This window comes from Bombina bombina, chromosome 1 (assembly GCF_027579735.1).
Source record: "Bombina bombina isolate aBomBom1 chromosome 1, aBomBom1.pri, whole genome shotgun sequence".
In the NCBI taxonomy this organism is placed as follows: domain Eukaryota; kingdom Metazoa; phylum Chordata; class Amphibia; order Anura; family Bombinatoridae; genus Bombina; species Bombina bombina.
Window position 1 is genome coordinate 1,555,366,135 of NC_069499.1, and position 20,621 is coordinate 1,555,386,755.

Sequence of the window (20,621 nt, forward strand, 5' to 3'; positions counted from 1 at the left end):
CTGCCGCTCCGGACACCGCCACCACCTACATTATACTTATGAACCACTAATCTGCTGCCCCCAACATCGCCGCAACCTACATTATATTTATTAACCCCTAATCTACTGCCCCAACATCGCCGACACCTACATTATAGTTATTATCCCCTAATCTGCCCCCCCCAACGTCGCCGCAACTATATTAAATTTATTAACCCCTAATCTGCCGCCGCCAACGTCGCTGCCACTATAATACATTTATTAACCCCTAAACATAAGTCTAACCCTAACCCTAACACCCCCCTAACTTAAATATAATTTAAATACATCTAAATAAATTTACTACAATTAAATAAATTATTCCTATTTAAAACTACTTACCGATAAAATAAACCCTAAGCTAGCTACAATATAACTAATAGTTACATTGTAGCTAGCTTAGGATTTATTTTTATTTTACAGGCAACTTTGTATTTATTTTAACTAGGTACAATAGTTATTAAATAGTTATTAACTATTTAATAACTTCATAGTTAAAATAAATACTAAAGTACCTGTAAAATAAACCCTAACCTAAGTTACAATTACACCTAACACTACACTATAATTAAACTAATTACCTAAACTACCTACAATTAATTACAATTAAATTGAATAAACTAAATTATGAAAAAAACAAAACACTAAATTACAGAAAATAAAAAAAGAATTACAAGAATTTTAAACTAATTACACCTAATCTAATCCCCCTAATAAAATAAACAGGGCCGGATTGGGCAGCCGGGATACTGGGAAAAATCCCGGTGGGCTGCCTGCCTGCCTGCAGCTCAGCTGGGCTGCCTGGGCTCAGAGTCAGCTGTTGGCTGGCTGCTGCAGTGCAGCTGCTAATTTTTGCTTGCGTTGCGGAATAGTAGTCCCACACACACTCCAGTGACTCCAGCACTCCCTCCCTGTTACACAGTCTCACTGTCTGACATCACCCCCAACCGTTACGTTACCTAGGCTACCGCGCCTAACTTAACTTTACCATCCGCAACGCAAGTTCACACACAGTCTCCAGTCTGAGATTGCCAAATATATTGAGGGAGCTCAGAGTGACTCAGAGACAGTGACTTACTGAGTCTGTAACTGTTAAATTGTCACTCACAGTCACAGGCTCAGTCTGTCACTCTCATCTCTCACAGTGTCAATGAGGCGGCGGGGCCGGGAAGCCCGGCCGGCCGCCGGAGTTGGACGGGCCACCACTGGGCTGGCCGCTGGGCCAGGGAAAGAGGTCAGCAGACAGCAGGTCAGTGAGTCACTCAGTCTCCAGTCTGAGTCAGGATCGGATCACAGATCTTAGTGTTATGTGATGTGGCGCAGGGCAGCGGCGGGCCGGGTCAGGTCAGGTGGGGGGCGGCTGGCGGCTTACGTGAGTGACGTCACTGTTGACACTGAGTGAGTAGAGTGTGTCTTCTCTTTAACTTCTAAGTTCTCACACGTGCCCTGGGTCTGGGAGCGCCTGCGTCAGCGAGCCGACTTGAGGAGTAAACTTACTAGCAGCAGGCCAGCCCAGGCAGTAGAATTCACTGTCACCAATGATCGATCTCTTTCAGACAGTTTGTGAAAGTGCTCACTGCTCCTCAAAGCAAGGTAAAAATTGACAGTATTTACCAACTTTATGCCTAAGCTAGTGCTGTAGTGGAATCTTTACTGTCTAATGTGTGTATATATATATATATATATGTGTGTGTATATATATATATGTGTCTATATATATATATATATATATATATATATATATGTGTATATATATATATGTGTGTGTGTATATATATATATATACGTATATATATATATATATATATATATATATATATATATATATATATATATATATATATATATATGCGTATATATATATATATATACAGGGAGTGCAGAATTATTAGGCAAATTAGTATTTTGACCACATCATCCTCTTTATGCATGTTGTCTTACTCCAAGCTGTATAGGCTCGAAAGCCTACTACCAATTAAGCATATTAGGTGATCTGCATCTCTGTAATGAGAAGGGGTGTGGTCTAATGACATCAACACCCTATATCAGGTGTGCATAATTATTAGGCAACTTCCTTTCCTTTGGCAAAATGGGTCAAAAGAAGGACTTGACAGGCTCAGAAAAGTCAAAAATAGTGAGATATCTTGCATAGGGATGCAGCACTCTTAAAATTGCAAAGCTTCTGAAGCGTGATCATCGAACAATCAAGCGTTTCATTCAAAATAGTCAACAGGGTCGCAAGAGGCGTGTGGAAAAACCAAGGCGCAAAATAACTGCCCATGAACTGAGAAAAGTCAAGCGTGCAGCTGCCAAGATGCCACTTGCCACCAGTTTGGCCATATTTCAGAGCTGCAACATCACTGGAGTGCCCAAAAGCACAAGGTGTGCAATACTCAGAGACATGGCCAAGGTAAGAAAGGCTGAAAGACGACCACCACTGAACAAGACACACAAGCTGAAACGTCAAGACTGGGCCAAGAAATATCTCAAGACTGATTTTTCTAAGGTTTTATGGACTGATGAAATGAGAGTGAGTCTTGATGGGCCAGATGGATGGGCCCGTGGCTGGATTGGTAAAGGGCAGAGAGCTCCAGTCCGACTCAGACGCCAGCAAGGTGGAGGTGGAGTACTGGTTTGGGATGGTATCATCAAAGATGAGCTTGTGGGGCCTTTTCGGGTTGAGGATGGAGTCAAGCTCAACTCCCAGTCCTACTGCCAGTTTCTGGAAGACACCTTCTTCAAGCAGTGGTACAGGAAGAAGTCTGCATCCTTCAAGAAAAACATGATTTTCATGCAGGACAATGCTCCATCACACGCGTCCAAGTACTCCACAGCGTGGCTGGCAAGAAAGGGTATAAAAGAAGAAAATCTAATGACATGGCCTCCTTGTTCACCTGATCTGAACCCCATTGAGAACCTGTGGTCCATCATCAAATGTGAGATTTACAAGGAGGGAAAACAGTACACCTCTCTGAACAGTGTCTGGGAGGCTGTGGTTGCTGCTGCACGCAATGTTGATGGTGAACAGATCAAAACACTGACAGAATCCATGGATGGCAGGCTTTTGAGTGTCCTTGCAAAGAAAGGTGGCTATATTGGTCACTGATTTGTTTTTGTTTTGTTTTTGAATGTCAGAAATGTATATTTATGAATGTTGAGATGTTATATTGGTTTCACTGGTAAAAAATAAATAATTGTAATGGGTATATATTTGTTTTTTGTTAAGTTGCCTAATAATTATGCACAGTAATAGTCACGTGCACACACAGATATCCCCCTAAAATAGCTAAAACTAAAAACAAACTAAAAATGACTTCCAAAACTATTCAGCTTTGATATTAATGAGTTTTTTGGGTTCATTGAGAACATGGTTGTTGTTCAATAATAAAATTAATCCTCAAAAATACAACTTGCCTAATAATTCTGCACTCCCTGTATATATATATATATATATTTATATATATGCGTATATATATATATATGCTTATATATATATATGTGTGTATATATATATATATATATATGTGTGTGTGTATATATATATATATATATATATATATATATGTGTGTGTGTGTTTGTGTGTTGAAGGGAAAACCAGGGGCACGGCTGGGCTGGAGGGGGCGTGGCTAGAATAGAGGGGGCGGGGCTGGGGCGGTCTATACAAATTTCCATGGCTGGTCTGATTTCCCAGTCCGGCCCTGAAAATAAAAAAGCCCCCCAAAATAATAACATTCCCTACCCTATACTAAATTGCAATAAATCCACAGAAGAAGGCAGCACCTTGCAGTATAAAAATATCTTTATTTCCACATGCTGGAATAAAATAGTGACGCTTCGGGTAGAGAACCCTTAATCATCATCAGGTATGATTAAGGGTTCTCTACCCGAAACGTCACTATTTTATTCCAGCATGTGGAAATAAAGATATTTTTATACTGCAAGGTGCTGCCTTCTTCTGTGGATTTATTGTGACTAAAGGGATTACAGCACCCTTTTCTGGCCTGCACCTGACAGTGGAGCTGAGCTACAAATTGTTCTACTATACTAAATTACAAATAGCCCTTAAAAGGGCCTTTTGCAGGGCATTGCCCCAAAGTAAACAGCTCTTTTACCTGTAAAAAAAAAAAATACAATACCCCCCAACATTAAAACCCACCACCCACACACCCAACCCTACTCTAAAACCCACCCAATCCCCCCTTAAAAAAAACTAACACTACCACCTTGAAGATCACCCTACCTTGAGACGTCTTCACCCAGCCGGGCACAAGTGGTCCTCCAGAGGGTCCGAAGTCTTCCTCCTATCCGGCCAGAAGAGGACCTCCAGACCGGTCTTCATCCAGGCGGCATCTTCTATCTTCATCCTTCCATCTTCAAGACATCCGACGTGGAGCATCCTCTTCAACAGATGGGGATTGGGTGGGTTTTAGAGTAGGGTTGGGTGTGTGGGTGGTGGGTTTTAATGTTGGGGGGGGTATTGTATTTTTTTTTACAGGTGAAAGAGCTGATTACTTTGGGGCAATGCCCCGCAAAAGGCCCTTTTAAGGGCTATTTGTAATTTAGTATAGGGTAGGGATTTTTATTATTTTGGGGGGCTTTTTTATTTTATTAGGGGGATTAAATTAGGTGAAATTAGTTTAAATTCTTGTAATTCTTTTTTTATTTTCTGTAATTTAGTGTTTTTTTTCTCGTAATTTAGTTTATTTAATTGTAATTAATTGTAGGCAGTTTAGGTAATTAGTTTAATTATAGTGTAGTGTTAGGTGTAATTGTAACTAGGTTAGGGTTTATTTTACAGGTACTTTTTTATTTATTTTAACTAGGAAGTTATTAAATAGTTAATAACTATTTAATAACTATTGTACCTAGTTAAAATAAATACAAAGTTGCTTGTAAAATAAAAATAAACCCTAAGATGGCTACAATGTAATTATTAATTATATTGTAGCTATCTTAGGGTTTATTTTATAGGTAAGTATTTAGTTTTAAATAGGATTAATTTATTTAATTGTAGTAATTTAATTTTGTTTTATTTAAATTATATTTAAGTTAGGGGTGGTTATGGTTAGATTTAGATTTAGGGGTTAATACATTTAATATAGTAGCGGCAACGTTGGGGTCGGCAGATTAGGGGTTAATAAATGTAGGTAGGTGTCGGCGATGTTAGGGACGGCAGATTAGGGGTTAATAAAATTTAACTAGTGTTTGCGATGCGGGAGTGCGGCGGTTTAGGGGTTAATACATTTATTAAAGTGGCGGCGATGTCCGGTCGGCAGATTAGGGGTTAAACATTTTAGTTAAGTGTTTGCGATGTGGGGGGGGGGGGCTCGATTTAGGGAGTTAATAGGTAGTTTATGGGTGTTAGTGTACTTTTTAGCACTTTAGTTAAGAGTTTTATGTTACGGCGTTAGCCCATAAAACTCTTAACTACTGACTTTTAAATGCGGTAGGAGTCTTGCCAGGAGATGGTCTACCAGTCAAGCCACCGACTTGCCGTGCCGGGGAGTTTGTGCTTATGGGGTTTACAGGGGGTGCTGATGGGGCTTACGTAAGTTACACAGGGGGTGCTTATGGGGGTTACAGTGGGTGCTCATGGACCTACATAAGCCCCATCAGCACCCCCTGTAAACCCCATAAGCACGACCCCCCCCCGGGCACGGCAAGTCGGCGGCTTGCGTTAGGACAATTTGTTCAATGTACGTGGGCAAATCAAACGGACCGATCAGATAATACATAGGAAAAAAGCGTTACTGCATTAACTGATTGGTCTGTGAAATCAGTGGCTGTACAACCAATAGGGTCTTGTCTGAGGAGTAAGGCCATGTGTGCATGCGCGGCCCATAGAATCCTGTGACCCGTTGTTATCAAATAAGTTGGCTTAAACAGCTGTTTGGAGGAGGTTGGGCCTCTTGCGCATGCACTGTGAGCGCCACAAACCTCCAGCAGCTGATTACACGTCACCGGAAGTGACGTAGGTCACGCATTCCTATGCGGTAGACAACTTCTTTTACAACACCGGTTCCTAAGCTTACTTGCCTGTGGTACACACATTCCTATAGTAGACTTCTTTTAGAACAACAACCCATTTTTGGTTCAGCACTTGCTTAGCGCTTTCTGATTGGTGGCTAAAATGTAGCCCCCAAACAGCAAATGCTGCTCAGCGTGCTGAACCAAAAATGGGCCAGCTCCTAAGCTTTACATTCCTGCTTTTCAAAATAAAGATACCAAGAGAACGAAGAAAATTTATAAAAAGGAGTAAATTAGAAATTTGCTTAAAATTGCATGCTCTATCTGAATCATTAAGTTTTTCTTAACGTCTAAGCATATGCTAAATAAAAAGGAGGTATCGCAATATATCGCAGTGATTATCCCAATAGGTCCTAGCCAGACACCTGCAGCGCTAGTCTCTTACAGAGTCCAGACTCACTGGCTGGTATAGCTATTAGGAGTGACGTATGACATACAAGTTGACTACCGCTTTTTCCAATAACCAAGATAGCCGCATGACCTTCAATTTCAGCAATGCGCATGCTCGAAGGAGGAGTCATTTTTGTTTTCCTCCCTCTATCCTAGTCACGTGAATGCCGCAAGCCCCCGGGGTCTGAGGGAAGTTTACAGAGCTCGAGATACAAGAAGCGGAGCCCCGGATGCGCCTGTATGTAAATAACCCGTCGCGCTCCGCAGCTGTGTGTGTGCGCGCTCCCCCTGTTTTGCTGCTGCTTGTGCTCGTCTCTGGTCTCCCTCAGTCCGCTCCTCCGTCCGTTTATTTTTCGCTTCTCTTCCGTCTGTTTGAGTTTTCCCCTCAGTCTCACTACGTGCTCCCAGCTCTTCTGTCTCACCGTAATCTCCTGTCTCCGCTAGCACTCTCTCCCCTGGTTAATTGCCCCCCATTATCTCAGTTCTCCCTGCTCCCCTTTGTCTTCTGTCTACCTCTCTCCCCTTTATCTCCTGGTTAACTGCCCCCATTTATCTACTGACTCCCTGCTCACTTTTATCTCATGGTTCCCTCTCTCCCTATTATCTCACTGCCCCCCTTTATATCCCGACTACCTGCCCCGTTATCATTTCCTGGCCCCCTGCACCCCGTTATCTCCTGGCTCCCTGCTCTTCCCATTAACTTCTGTCTACCTACTGCCCGTTATCTCCGTCTAGTTGCTGAGCACCCCAGTACCTCCAGTGTCTGATCCACCCCCCCCATTATCTCCTCTCTGCTTGTGTGGCCACATCCTCTTCCCACTCCATCTTCTCTCCTTGCCTACCCATCATCTCCTGTCTTCGCACCCCATCTTTATATTGTCTCCCCAATCTTTTATTCCCCCCAATCACCCCTGTTTCCTTTCTACCCCATCTACTCTCTTCTTCTACTGCCCCCCCCTTTCCAGGTATCCCCCCTCTTATTGCATCACCTCTTCTCCCATTGCTTTCATCCCCTTTCTATAACTGCATCCCCACTGCACCTGCCTCTCTACTACATCCATTCTCCCCACTTCACATCTTTCCACACTCAACACAGGCTACAGACTCCCCTCTCTATTTCTTTACTCTCAGTTCACTCACACTACTCTCTTGTGCAACTCCGCTGCACTCTTCCTGCGTCTCCTACAATTCTACGCCAACATACTCCCCTCTGTGTGTGTTCGCTTGTCTCTTTTTATTATAATAACCTCTAACACCATTACACCCTAAAGTCCAATTCCTCACTCCCTGCATCTCCTCTTGCTCTGTGCCAACCTTTTTTTCTCCTCTCTCCCCTTTCTCTTACACTCAGGTCCATCCCTTTTATCATTTTTACCATTCCCATATTTTATTCTTTATGGTTCTTGGTGCCTCTGAGATAGACACGCTGTTGTACAGAGCTTCCTTGTAGCTTGCAGAATACTGTGCTTGTTTCAGCACTGCAGCAACCTAATTTGGCTCTGTCATTCATTGTGTTTAACAGCATCAGTTTGCATTGCGATGTTGCTTACACTCTGCTTCCTGCCTAAACAAATTGCTGGTATTTATCATTTTAGGGATTTATAGAACAGAGCACCAATATGTGCAAAGTAATTTAACTGCAGAATTCCCCTCCCTCTGTAGTTGTTCCTATTGTTTTTTTCTTTATAAATCCTATGTTAACCTGTAACTCAGGATGCCCGCTGCAAGGACTGCCCTTTTATGAAGGGAAACCCACCCTCCTTTACTTTTCACCAACTGGTTAATTTCTCTGTGCAGTTCCCATGTTAGCATATGTGGGGCTGTGTGTGCGCAATTGTCTCACAAAGAATTACTGAAATTTGCATATTATGTACTATTGCTTTCAATTAAAGCAGGAATGGTGAACAAAACTACATTACCCATGATGCTTAGGCACTCTGAAGTCCAGTTGAGCATCATGGGAAATGTAATTCTGAAACATCTGAAGGGCCAAGGTTCTCCATCCCTGATGTAAAGGGATGTAAGTCCATAAAGAAACGGTTCTTATGTGTTACAGGATGTTATAGCACTGTTGCTTGCATATAATTATTTTAACCCCTGTAAAGGGTTAAAGTCAACTTCAGAGTAGCAATGCACTACTGCGGCCTAGCCAATCACAAGAGGCATACATGTGTAGGCACAAAACACCAGCTAGTTCCCAGTAGGGCATTGCTGCCTCTCTGCCTAGCTAGGTATGTTATTGACCATGCATAACTCCACTCCCTATAACTTGTTTTATTATTCCATGTAACAATTAATTTCATGTAAAATATTGCTGGAATTTGTCTCTTACTTATCATGTTATCCAGAGAGGCCAAAAATCACCTTCTGTATCCTGCTAATCTCATAGCTGGCTTAGGGAATTTTCAACATTTTGAAAACCTAAGTTACAGATTTTAGTCTATGGCGCGTAGGACAAAGCATCTTTTTTACATAAAGCAAGAAGTATTTTTCAGTGTTCCGCACAGATAATTTTGGCAGCTGGGGGGACATTATAAAGTACTCTGTAGTGGGATGTGTAATACTTTCTAATATAACTTTCTGTTATACAATGCAGAACATAATTGCATAATTTAACATACATTTATTTATTTAATAATAATAATTTAAGCAATAAACTTGAAAAATAAACTGAACATTTTTAATGTTAGTTCATTATAGCTTAATATGGGCTAAATCCAACCATAGAACACAATTGTTTTTTTACACAAATCATTACATAAAGTATTCCTACTTAACCCCTTAATGACCACAATGTACCCTGTATGTCACTGGTCGTTAAGGGTTTTTTCAGGACATAATAGCACAAGTCTAGCAAGAACACGCTATTAATGCCCTCCCTCCAGCAGGATTTGTGGAATAGAGCAGTCTCAATGCTGGTGGCAAGACTGTGCTATAAAACAATCAAGTCCCAAAAAAAGGCCAGTGACATACAGGGTACTTCTCTGGTCCTTAAGGGGTTAAAGTGAAAGTCAACCATAGCATTTTTGAAAGGCTAGGGTTTACTGTTGAAACTTTCATTCATGAAGTATGATACTTCATGCAGAAAGTGCCTTTATTTGTTTCAACCGTTCGCCGTTCTTAGCTGCTACAGCAGCCCACGACCAAAAATTTTTTTTTGCTAAGAGTTGACGTTGCGGTAAATCCGGTTTGGTGCCCATGGGAGCCGGATTTACCGCACGGCTATTGGCTAAGAGGTGAAAACGTCACCTCTTAGCAAAATATTTTTTTGCCGTGGGGTGCTGTAGCAGCAAAGAACGGCGAGCGGTTGAAACGGATAAAGGCACTTTCTGCATGAAGTATATCTTACTTCATGAATGAAAGTGCCCTTTTATTTTTTTCAACAGTCAACCCTAGCGTTTCAAAAACGCTATGGTTGATTTTCACTTTAAGAGACTTTACAGATAAAGCATATGATGGAACACTACAGAGCAATGGAAAATGTCCTTGGAATCCACTGTTTTTGTTTAAGCCAGGGGTCGACAAATCTGTTAAAGTGAATGTAAACTTTAAAGAATGTGTGCCCGGTTTTTAAAAATCCTATTAAAAACAGGGGCACTTTCATTGATGAAAGTTTACATTGCACCGGATTTGTAGAAATGCTTAACTTATACTTCTGCAAAGCCGGATCAATGATCCCCCGCCTTCTTCCTTATGTACAAACACAGCAATGACGAAACCGGCTTCTCCAATCACAGCCGGGCATCACGAGAAGGACGCTCTGGGGGGAAGCCATGATTGGAGGAAGCCGGTTTTGTAATTTTTGACGTCAGTACAGAGGAACTGAGGCTGGGATCGGCGATCCGGCTTTTGAGTAGAAAAATTTAAGTATTTCTACAAATCCGGTGCAATGTAAACTTTCATCAGTGAAAGTGCCCCTGTTTTTAAAAGTATTTTTAAAAACCGGGCACTCATCGCTGAAAATTGACATTCACTTTAAACTCTGAAGCATATTGGGAACCAGTGAAGTATTTGATGGTGGAACAGACTAGTGAACATCTTCCAGGGCTTGTTGCTTATGTAAAATTCTGAAAAATACTGTTTTTAATTTATTTATTTTGAGGATTTGAATTTGGTGTTTTGCAAGAAGCACAAAGTAAGATCTTCAAATGTCTGCCTTTACAATCTGTTGTTCAAAAGATGCTTTCCTTTTCAGCTGAAGAGTTTTAGAAGTGTCATGAAACTTGAGAATAAGTAACAGGACTGATCATATTAGTCATTCTTCTGACATGCTGTTTTATTGACGGTTTGCTGATTGTCGAGACCAAACTACACTGCTTGCTAATGATTTATTAGCGTTGCCATAAGGTCTGTCAAACCAAGGAAAAGATTATCAACTGTTTGTAAACTCTGTAAAAATATAACACATCAGGAATAGTGTAGTCAAATCTAAACTTTAAAGGGACACTGAACCCAAATTTGTTCATTTGTAATTCTGAAAGAGCATGCAATTTTATCAACTTTCTAATTTACTCCTATTATTAATTTATCTTCGTTCTCTTGCTATCTTTTTTTTTTTTAAAAAGAAGGCATCTAAGCTTTATTTTGGTTTCAGTACTCTGGACAGCACTTTTTTATTGGTGGATGAATTTATCCACCAATCAGCAAGGACAACCCAGGTTGTTTTGGGTACAGTGTCCCTTTAATGATTCAGATAGAGCAGCAAGTTTCTAATTTACTCCTATTATCAATTATTCTTATTAAACTTAAAAGCTAACAAAAAAGAGCAGCCATCCATTCACTTTATTATTTTTTTTGGACCCTAATGTGCATAGTAATCAAAAATGAAGGGAGGCAGAAGCAATATTTCTTAGCTCCTGCGCTTTATTTTGTTTTGGCTGCTTACAGTGGACATTAGCCAATTTGAATAGACCAAAATCTAAGATTGAAATTCCTGATTGAAAAAGAAATAAAAGCAGCACTATCACACACAAGGGATTTGGGGAAGTACGTAAGTGAAGAAAATAACTTATTTGTAGAGCGCCAACCGGTTCTGCAGCGCTATATACATCGGTATGGTTTGTAAGGTAGCATGTGTAGAGGGCTCTGCCAAGAGTTTCACTGTTGTAGATCGGCGCTCATGAAAGTGATCTACAAAACAGCTGGTCTTGTGGGCTTACAAGCTTAGGAGGTTCAAAGGGATGACAAGGAGGAGAGGAACTGAAGTTAGAAAAGGTTAGCGTCTATTGTGTGCACCCCTGAACAGTCTTTAAAGGGACAGTATACACCAAATTTCATATAACTGCATGTAATAGACACTTCTATAAAGAAGAATATGCATAGATGCTGATCTAAAATCCATTATAAACCTTTTAAAAACTTATTCAGAAGTTCCCAGTTTAGCTCTGTTAATGAGGTTAGGCTGGGACACCCAGTGAAATGGGCTGGGAAAACAAGAAGAGCAGAAACTCCCCCGCTCCCCCCCCTTTCTCTGTATATGAAAAGACAGATAACATAAACGGGTGCCAGCAAGAGTCTGTAAACACATGTATACATCTGACACAAACAGGAGCCGCAGGAATCTGTATACATCAGTATACATCTAAAACTTTGGGGCTTGATTAAGAGTCTGAAAATCAGCACAATGTTATTAAAAAAAAAAAAAAAAAGCAAAACATAAATTTTTACAAAAAACACTCCCAGATCTATATAATGGATCATATACAAAACATTTATGCAAATTAATGAAATCTAGTGTACAATGTCCCTTTAAGGTGCACTTAAAACTTTCTAAACTAGGGGAGATTCTTGTGGAGTTTGGCATAGTGTGCCACGTAATAGGAGCCATTCTGGAGAAGTCGTGTAGACGGTAATGTGAGGAGATGAGAAGAGGTCATTAGCAGAGTGAAGGGGATGGGAGGGAGAGTATCTGGAGACAGGGTCTGAGATATAGGGGGAAGCAGTGTTATTGAGGACATTGAATGTTAGGATTTTGTGTTTAATTCTGGAGGCTAAAGTGTAGGATTGGTAGAGAAATGCGGCAGATGAAGAGTGATGTGTAATGAAGATCAGCCTGGCAGAGTCATTTATTATGTTTTGTAAAGGAGATAGATGCTAGGGAGACCAGAGAGGATAAAGTTGCAATAGTCAAGGCAGGAAGTAATGAGAGAGTAGACTAAAATCCTAGGGGCCGAATTATCAATGTCCGCCGCACATCAATAAATGCCGACAGCATACGCTGTCGGTATTTATCATTGCACAAGCATCTCACTAGAAATGCTTGTGCAATGCCGCCCCCTGCACATTCGCTGCCAATCGGCTGCTAGCAGGGGGTGTTGATCAACCCGATTGCTGCTTCTTAACTCCGGTTTCCAGCGAGCCTGAAGGCTCGCGCGGAAACAGGTGAATACGGGGCTTAATAAACCCGCCCCCTAGTGTTAAATTTTGGATATATATATATTTTTTTTTAATTGTGGAAACTGCAGGGATTGGCCAAATAATTGATGAGTGAAAGAAAGATCAGAATCAAGTATGACCCCTAGTCATCTGGCATGTGGATATGGGGGTAATGATGATGATCTCGACCGTGATAAAAAAAAATCAAGGGTAGAGATTGTTGGAGAAGGGGGGGGGGGTGACAAGAAGCTCAGTTTTGGAGAGATTTAGCTTAAAGGGATGGAAAGTTCAAAATTGAAATGTGCATTTCAATTTGAAATATAAATATTTTTGCAATATATTTCTATTAGCTAAAATGCTTCTAGTAAATCTTTTTTTTTTTATGCAGGCCAGTGCACCAGTATTCAAACACAACACCTTCTCAGAATTCTGGCAGTGCTGTGTATTGCTTTTGAATACTTAATTTGTGTCATAAGCCACTGCTGACTCTGAGAAGGTGTAGTGTTTGAATACTGGTGCACGTCATTCACAGGATATGCGCATACGCTGCAGAAAACTAAACTTTTTTACTAGAAATTTTTGCTAATAGAAATATGTTGCAAAAATGCTTAGGTTTCAAATTGAAGTACATGCACACTTCATTTTTGACCATTCTATCCCTTTAAGGTTGTGAGAGGGCGTCCAAGATGAAATATTGGAAAGACAGTGACACGAGTTTGCAAACAAGGGGATAGGTCTGGTGTAGAGAGGTAGATTTGGATGTCGGCAGCATAAAATTATATTGAAACCCGTGGGACTTTATTAAGGAACCTAATGATGACTTATCGATTTGAGAAGAGAAGAGGACCAGAATGTGATAAAGGGATAGAGGATGCACTAGAGAAAGCTACACTAAAGGTCTAGTTAGACGGGTAGGAAGAGAACCACGTGAGGGCTTTGTCGCAAATGCCGAAGGAGTGGATGGTTTAGAGCAAGAGTGGGTGGTCAGCAGTATCAAAGGCTACAGACAGACCGAGAAGGAACAGTAGGGGTGGGCATTTGGATGCTTCTGTATCTGAATATGTTGTGTGTTGTACTTTCACAAGAATAAATGCGGCTTAAAAAACAGCCGAATGGCACGAGCAGCCGCCACCTTCTGAATGCAGATGCTACAGAAACCAAATGCCCACCCCTTATTATTAGAGAAGTGTCCGATTTTGATTTTGCTGTAAGTAGATTATTTGAAACCTTAAAGGATTATATAACAACATTTCTCAATATGAGACTAACAAAATGCACTTTCAATGTTGAACAATCCGTTTAAGGTTGTGAGAGGGCGTCCAAGATGAAATATTGGAAAGACAGTGACACGAGTTTGCAAACAAGGGGATAGGTCTGGTGTAGAGAGGTAGATTTGGAAGTCGGCAGCATAAAATTATATTGAAACCCGTGGTACTTTATTAAGGAACCCGATGATGACTTATCGATTTGAGAAGAGAAGAGGACCAGAATGTGATAAAGGGACAGAGGATGCACTAGAGAAAGCTACACTAAAGGTCTAGTTAGACGGGTAGGAAGAGAACCACGTGAGGGCTTTGTCGCAAATGCCGAAGGAGTGGATGGTTTAGAGCAAGAGTGGGTGGTCAGCAGTATCAAAGGCTACAGACAGACCGAGAAGGAACAGTAGGGGTGGGCATTTGGATGCTTCTGTATCTGAATATTGAAGAAGGCGGTCACTCGTGGTGTTCGGCTCTTTTTGGAGCCGTGTTTATTCTCGTGAAAGTGCAACACGAAGATCTGTGTAAATCCAGATGTTGTGTGTTGTACTTTCACAAGAATAAATGCGGCTTAAAAAACAGCCGAATGGCACGAGCAGCCGCCACCTTCTGAATGCAGATGCTACAGAAACCAAATGCCCACCCCTTATTATTAGAGAAGTGTCCGATTTTGATTTTGCTGTAAGTAGATTATTTGAAACCTTAAAGGATTATATAACAACATTTCTCAATATGAGACTAACAAAATGCACTTTCAATGTTGAACAATCCGTTTAACATATTTAAAAAATGTTTTTATATGTTTAGTCATGACGTAATGAACGACAACCCACTAATATGGGCTGTGCAATCGTTCATTGCTTCCTCCAATCGGCGGCCGTCTAGTTGCATATCATTAATATTTAATTGTCGGCTTGCGCATGCGCATTGCGTCCCTTGAGCTCACGCATCTGCTTCTCTTTTTCTGAAGCCAATATTATCCAGGGGTAGACGTCTTCAATGACGTTGCGCAAGTCTGCGCATGCGCATTGTGGCTAATTGCCGCCATATTCAAACCTGGGTTGTCAGCCCGGTTTGGACACCCAGCAACGGTACTCATTGAGTGGGCTTGGAAAGTATATTAAAAAAAATAAATAAGATAGCCCTGTTTTTTGTTGTTTTTTTTTTTAGTTTCAGTGTCTCTTTAACAAAAGCTCTCTCTGTGGAGTATTGGGGGCAAAATACAGATTGCAGTGGTTCAAGGAGGGTGTTTAATGTAAGGTACTGTGATAAGTGTATGTACAAGCCTTTCCTGAAGTTTAGAGGCTGTGGGGGGGGGGGGGGGGGGAGTAGGGAATAGGGCGGCAGTTGGATGGAGGGAATGTTTTTTTGTTTGTTCTTTGAGGATAGGTGTGACTAGTGCATGTTTTAAAGGACCACTAAATACAGTAGAACTACATAATGAACAAGTGCATAATAAAAATACAATGCAATAACACTGAATTTCAAATAAGCAGATTTTTTTTCTGACAAATGTATTCCCCCCCATATGCTGGCCACTGTAGCATGTGACAGCTATCAGCCAATCACAAACTAGTATACATTAACCCTATGAACTTGTGTATATAAAAAGAATGTGTGCAAAATGTCATAATAGAAGTAAATGGCAAAGTCAATTAAAACTGCATGCTTTATCTGAATCGTGAAAGTTTAGAGATATGAAACCCAAATGGTTCCTTCAAGATTCAGATAGAACAGCAACTTTCTAATTTACTCCAATGATCAATTTTGCTTTGTTCTCTTGGTATCTTTATTTGAACAGCAGGAATGTAATCTTAGGAGCCAGCCCATTTTTGGTTCAGCACCTGGATAGCGCTTGCTGATTAGTGGCTACAATTGTTGCATGGTCTATCTGTATCGTGAAAGAAAAATATTGGGTTTTATGTCACTTTACTCATTGGTACAAGTTCACCATAAAAGGTTAAAAACAGGTGAACTTAATTTGCTATTTAACAAACGGGATTATTGGCTGAATGCTAAATCTCTTTCCTATATAAAATAGCTTCTGATGTTAGTCACAGTCTCTGAGGAAGTGTGCCTCAGATCATTCTTGTTGGTATGACATGGAATTAAATATGATGTATATACTTTGTCTACAATAAATTATAGACTTTTCACCTGCACTAAGCTGTCTGCATTTCTCCTCTAATTTGTGTTTTATGAGAAGATGATGGTCAGAAAGAGGAAAAGGGAAATTTTGTGACGTTTGAGTGTATCACTAACTGAAAATCAGATAAAAGTGTCGGATAGCTGTGAGAACTAAAGGTCAGGCTGTGATTGATAATTTGTGGGAGCGGCGCTGTACAGCGGTAACGGGCAGCCTGGTTTTTAGGATAGAATTCAGGGTATCGGTGAATAACAGCTTCTATGACCAGTCGCTTGTCTATCATACTTCTCTGGCATTCTCAGCTTGTTACACAAACCCGGTGCTATTGCAGCTAATAGTCCTGACAGCCGTGTGCAGTAACTTTCCCGGTATATCTGTAGTTTTACATTAGCATCACCTAATATATTATAAATGCTCAATTTTGTTTTAAAAATTAAATAAAAATATATGCAACCTGGTTTTTATGTTGTTAAAGGGATTGAAAAGTCTAACTTGAAAGTGCATGGGACCTTTTCATTATGAAATAGAAGCAATTTTGCAATAAACGTCCATTAGACGTTAGAATAGAATTCTTCAGAGAGTGAGTGGTGGCTTCTATGGCACATTACGTCTTCACAGAAGCACATCATTACCAGCTCTCTGCCCTTAAATACTAGTGCACAGGCCCTCACAGGATATGTGCGTATGCTGTAGAAAAACACCAATAACGTTTACTAGATGCATTTTTGCTAATGGAAGTATATTGCAAAATGGCTTCTATTTGCAACTTAAATGCATTTATTCACATTTCAGTTTTGACCTTTCGATCCCTTTAATAAGATATTATAATAACTAGTATTTATATAGCGCCTTTCTCCGCATGAATCAAATCGGCAGCTGAATAGTAATAGTTGTTGTTATCACCTAATTTAATGGTACTCATTTTATCAACCTCGGAAGCATGAAGGGCTGAGTCGGCCCTGCTGGGATTTGAACCTGTGACCTTTCTATCCCTTTAATAAGATATTATAATAACTAGTATTTATAAAGCGCCTTTCTCCGCATGAATCAAATCGGCAGCTGAATAGTAATAGTTGTTGTTATCACCTAATTTAATGGTACTCATTTTATTGACCTCAGAAGCATGAAGGGCTGAGTCGACCCTGCCGGGATTTGAACCTGTGACCTTTGGATCTTTGAACAGGCTTTTGTAGTAAGGGCAATTTACCAGCTGAGCTACCTCACCGGCTATATTGACTGTAGACAACGTAGCGAAACAAGAGCATACCCCTGTTCATGTGAGAGCAGCTATGCTTGCAGACCCTCAGTAAAAGGACAGTAAAGTCAAAATGAAACTTTCATGGTTGATAGAGCATTCAATGTTACACAACTTTCTAATTCACTTCTCTTATCTAATTTGCTTCAATATCTTGTTTTCCTTTGTTGTTGGGCATACGTAGGTAGGCTCAGGAGCAGCAGTGACTACTGGGAGATAGCTGCTAATTGGTGGCTGCACATATATGCTTCGTCATTGGATCACCAGATGTATTCAGCTAGCTCCCAGTAGTGCATTGCTGCTCCTTCAACAAAGAATACCAGGAGAATGAAGTTAGCTAGAATCAAGAAAAGAAAAAGTTCGGGTTTCGTGACCCAAAATGTTCCTTTCATGATTCAGATAAACAATGCAATTTAAAAAAAGTTTCTAATTTACTTCTATTATAAAAGTTGCTTTGTTCTCATGTTATTCTTTGTTGAAGATAAGTAGCGTGCACATGTCTGGAGCACTACATTCTGCAGACACGTGCACACTCCTGAACTAACATTCCTGCGTTTCAACAAAGGATAACAAGAAAAAAAAAGACAAAATAATAATAGAAGTACATTGGAAAGTTGTGTAAAATTGTATGTTACCCATTTAGATTGTAAGTTCCCACGGGAACAGGGCTCCCAATTCCTCCTGTATTTGATTGTTAAATTTTGTCTGGTGTCTCATATTGTACTGTCCTTTTTATCTTTGTTACCTATGAACAGCGCTGCGGAATCTGTTGGCGCTTTATAAATAAATAATAATAATAGTAATATGTTCTCTCTGAATCGAGCAAGGAAACATTTTTGTTTTATGTCCCTTTAAACTGATACCGCAGAGAAATAATCTGTTTTGAATAAAACAATACGAACCATTCTTTTCGTGGTCAGTTTGGGCCATTCCTGGTCTGATTTTTGTCCCTTCTAGGGGATTCTGTTGCTGGTTGCAGTTGGCGCTTTTGTATTATCCCTTTCAGTTTGTTTGGGGAACAACAGACAACCTGCTCCTCTTTTTCTGTGATTTTGTGATTAGACAAGAAGATTTAGATCCTGAGAGCTGTGGTTCCTACAATTTTACTTCTGCTCCTTTAGTTTTGCCATTTAACATCTATCTCTAACCAGAGTCCTGTATCTGGCTCCTTGCTATTCCAAACACAGTTTAAACGTTTTAAGCTTCTTGGGGAGTGAGTGTTTTCATCACGTAATCACTTCATTAGCTGTGTGTTTTGACTTCTGAGTCTGTGTTGCTACTGGCTGCTTTTAAAGGGACATAACAAGAGTGTCCTTGGGGCATTAAACACATGCCTGTAAAACAAGCGTTGGCACTAATTGGTGTATATGCACTGTACACAGAGCATAGGTACAAATCGGCCCGGTGCGTGCATGCACTGATAAAATGTTACTGGTGACTTCAATGTTCCTTTTAAATTTGAAACCCAGAAATGATCTTTTGTGATTCATACAGAGCACACAATTTTAAAAAGTTTCCAATTTTTACTTCTATTATCAAATTTGCTTTGTTTTTATGGTTTTCTTTGTGGAAGAAATACCTAGATAGATGTCTGTAGCACCACATGACAGGAAAGAGTGCTTTCACCTTGTGCTCTTGCAAACGGATACAATTTTTCTAAAACTGCTGCCATATAATGATCCTGAAACCAAAAAATTTCTAGCACTATTTACTGCCATATAGTGCTTTAAACACCTACCTAGGTATCTCTTCAACAAAGAGTACCACAGGAACCAAGCAAATTTGATGCTAAAAGTAAAAAGGAAATGTTTTCAAAATTGTATGCGCAATCACAAAATCATTTTTTTGAGTTTCTTATACCTTTTTAAGTCCCTGCTTTTCAACAAAAGATATCAGAGCATGAAGACAATTTAATAGAAGTAAATTAGTAAGTTGTTTAAAACTGCATGAAAAAAAAAAAGCTTTTATGTTAAAGGGACAGTAGTCAAAATTAAACTTTCATGATTGATTCAGATAGGACATGCAATTTTAAACAACTTTCTGTTGTATTACTAAACACCATTAGTTTGTAAAATCAAACTTATAAATTTTCTTCCACTAACTACACATCTACAAAGTGTCCCAAGAGTGAACTGTCCCCACCTTCACTATACTGGTACTATACTCAAAATGCTGCAAAAGTGCAGCTGAACCTTATGGTACAACCTCAGAGTTAGGGGCGGAGTTAATGCAGATGCTCAGGTGTGCACTGTAACAAGATAACCTCATATGCTACACAGGAATGCTTAACAGGGTTTCAGAACTACATTTCCCATAATTCTCAGCCAGCTGATGCGTTAGTTTGACACATATTACTGTCTTTTATTAGTAGTTATCTCTATGTACCGTTGCATAAAATGTTGTTACTTTATAAATGAAAGATTAACATTGACACAAGCCCAAAAAGTCCATTGTCTTGTGAGCTTTCTCTGTAATAAAATAGCACATGCCACAATAGACCTTTCACTTTCTCTACTGTTTATCGCTCTACTCCCTTTTGTTACATATCCCAGTGTGGGTCTGTTTGTTTACTCTGTGTTTTGGGGGTGACCCTGATTGTCTTTGCTGATCAGGGAGCCACGTCAGTGTATTTCAGGGTTCTCGTCATGCCAAGACGGATGCCAATGCCTCACAAGTCTGTTTTCTCTTACTCCCGGCCCCCCAAGTGGCTAGATGGTCCCTGTACCATGAACTCCGGCCGAAGTGGTTACCGTGTGTTTTCTGCGAACTCCAGTGCGGCGTGCGTGGAACTGGCCAAGAGGATCACAGAGTAAGTTGATGGAAATGAGTTTTGATTGAGTTTTTACCTAACCTTAATTTTTTTTTTAACCTATTTTAATATTTAAAGTGCTGGCCTTTCCTAGGCATGATAGAAAATGCTTAGTTACATTGTCCTTTTAATAAAAATATATGTTGGATAGTGAAATAGTAGTGCCATATACACAGATCATGATCACTTTGTAAGGGTAATGACCGAAGGCGTACTATAAGGTAGTTGAGGGAGTGAAGGGTAGATGCATTAGTGGGGTTTGATAGAAAAGGTTAAGCATTGGTTCTCCTAACCAGGAGAGATTGTATTTCCCAAGGTTATAAGTTGAGAGGAAAAATGAAGCT

At 40.1% G+C, this 20,621-nt stretch overlaps 1 protein-coding gene across 5 annotated transcripts in view; it reads left to right on the plus strand.

The window, feature by feature from the left end:
• Nucleotides 1–6,568: 6,568 nt before the first annotated feature.
• Nucleotides 6,569–20,621, plus strand: part of PRPSAP1 (phosphoribosyl pyrophosphate synthetase associated protein 1) — a 274,592-nt gene continuing 260,539 nt past the window's right edge. Inside the window, exons 1-2 of one of the 5 annotated variants that reach the window (XM_053709311.1) lie at nucleotides 6,569–6,674; nucleotides 20,094–20,277. In XM_053709311.1, coding sequence (XP_053565286.1) covers nucleotides 20,114–20,277 — 164 coding nt within the window. In that variant the 5' untranslated portion in view covers nucleotides 6,569–6,674; nucleotides 20,094–20,113. Of the gene's footprint in view, nucleotides 6,675–20,080; nucleotides 20,278–20,621 lie in introns of all 5 variants that reach the window. The other 4 variants (XM_053709304.1, XM_053709322.1, XM_053709298.1 and 1 more) reach the window with 4 other exon arrangements.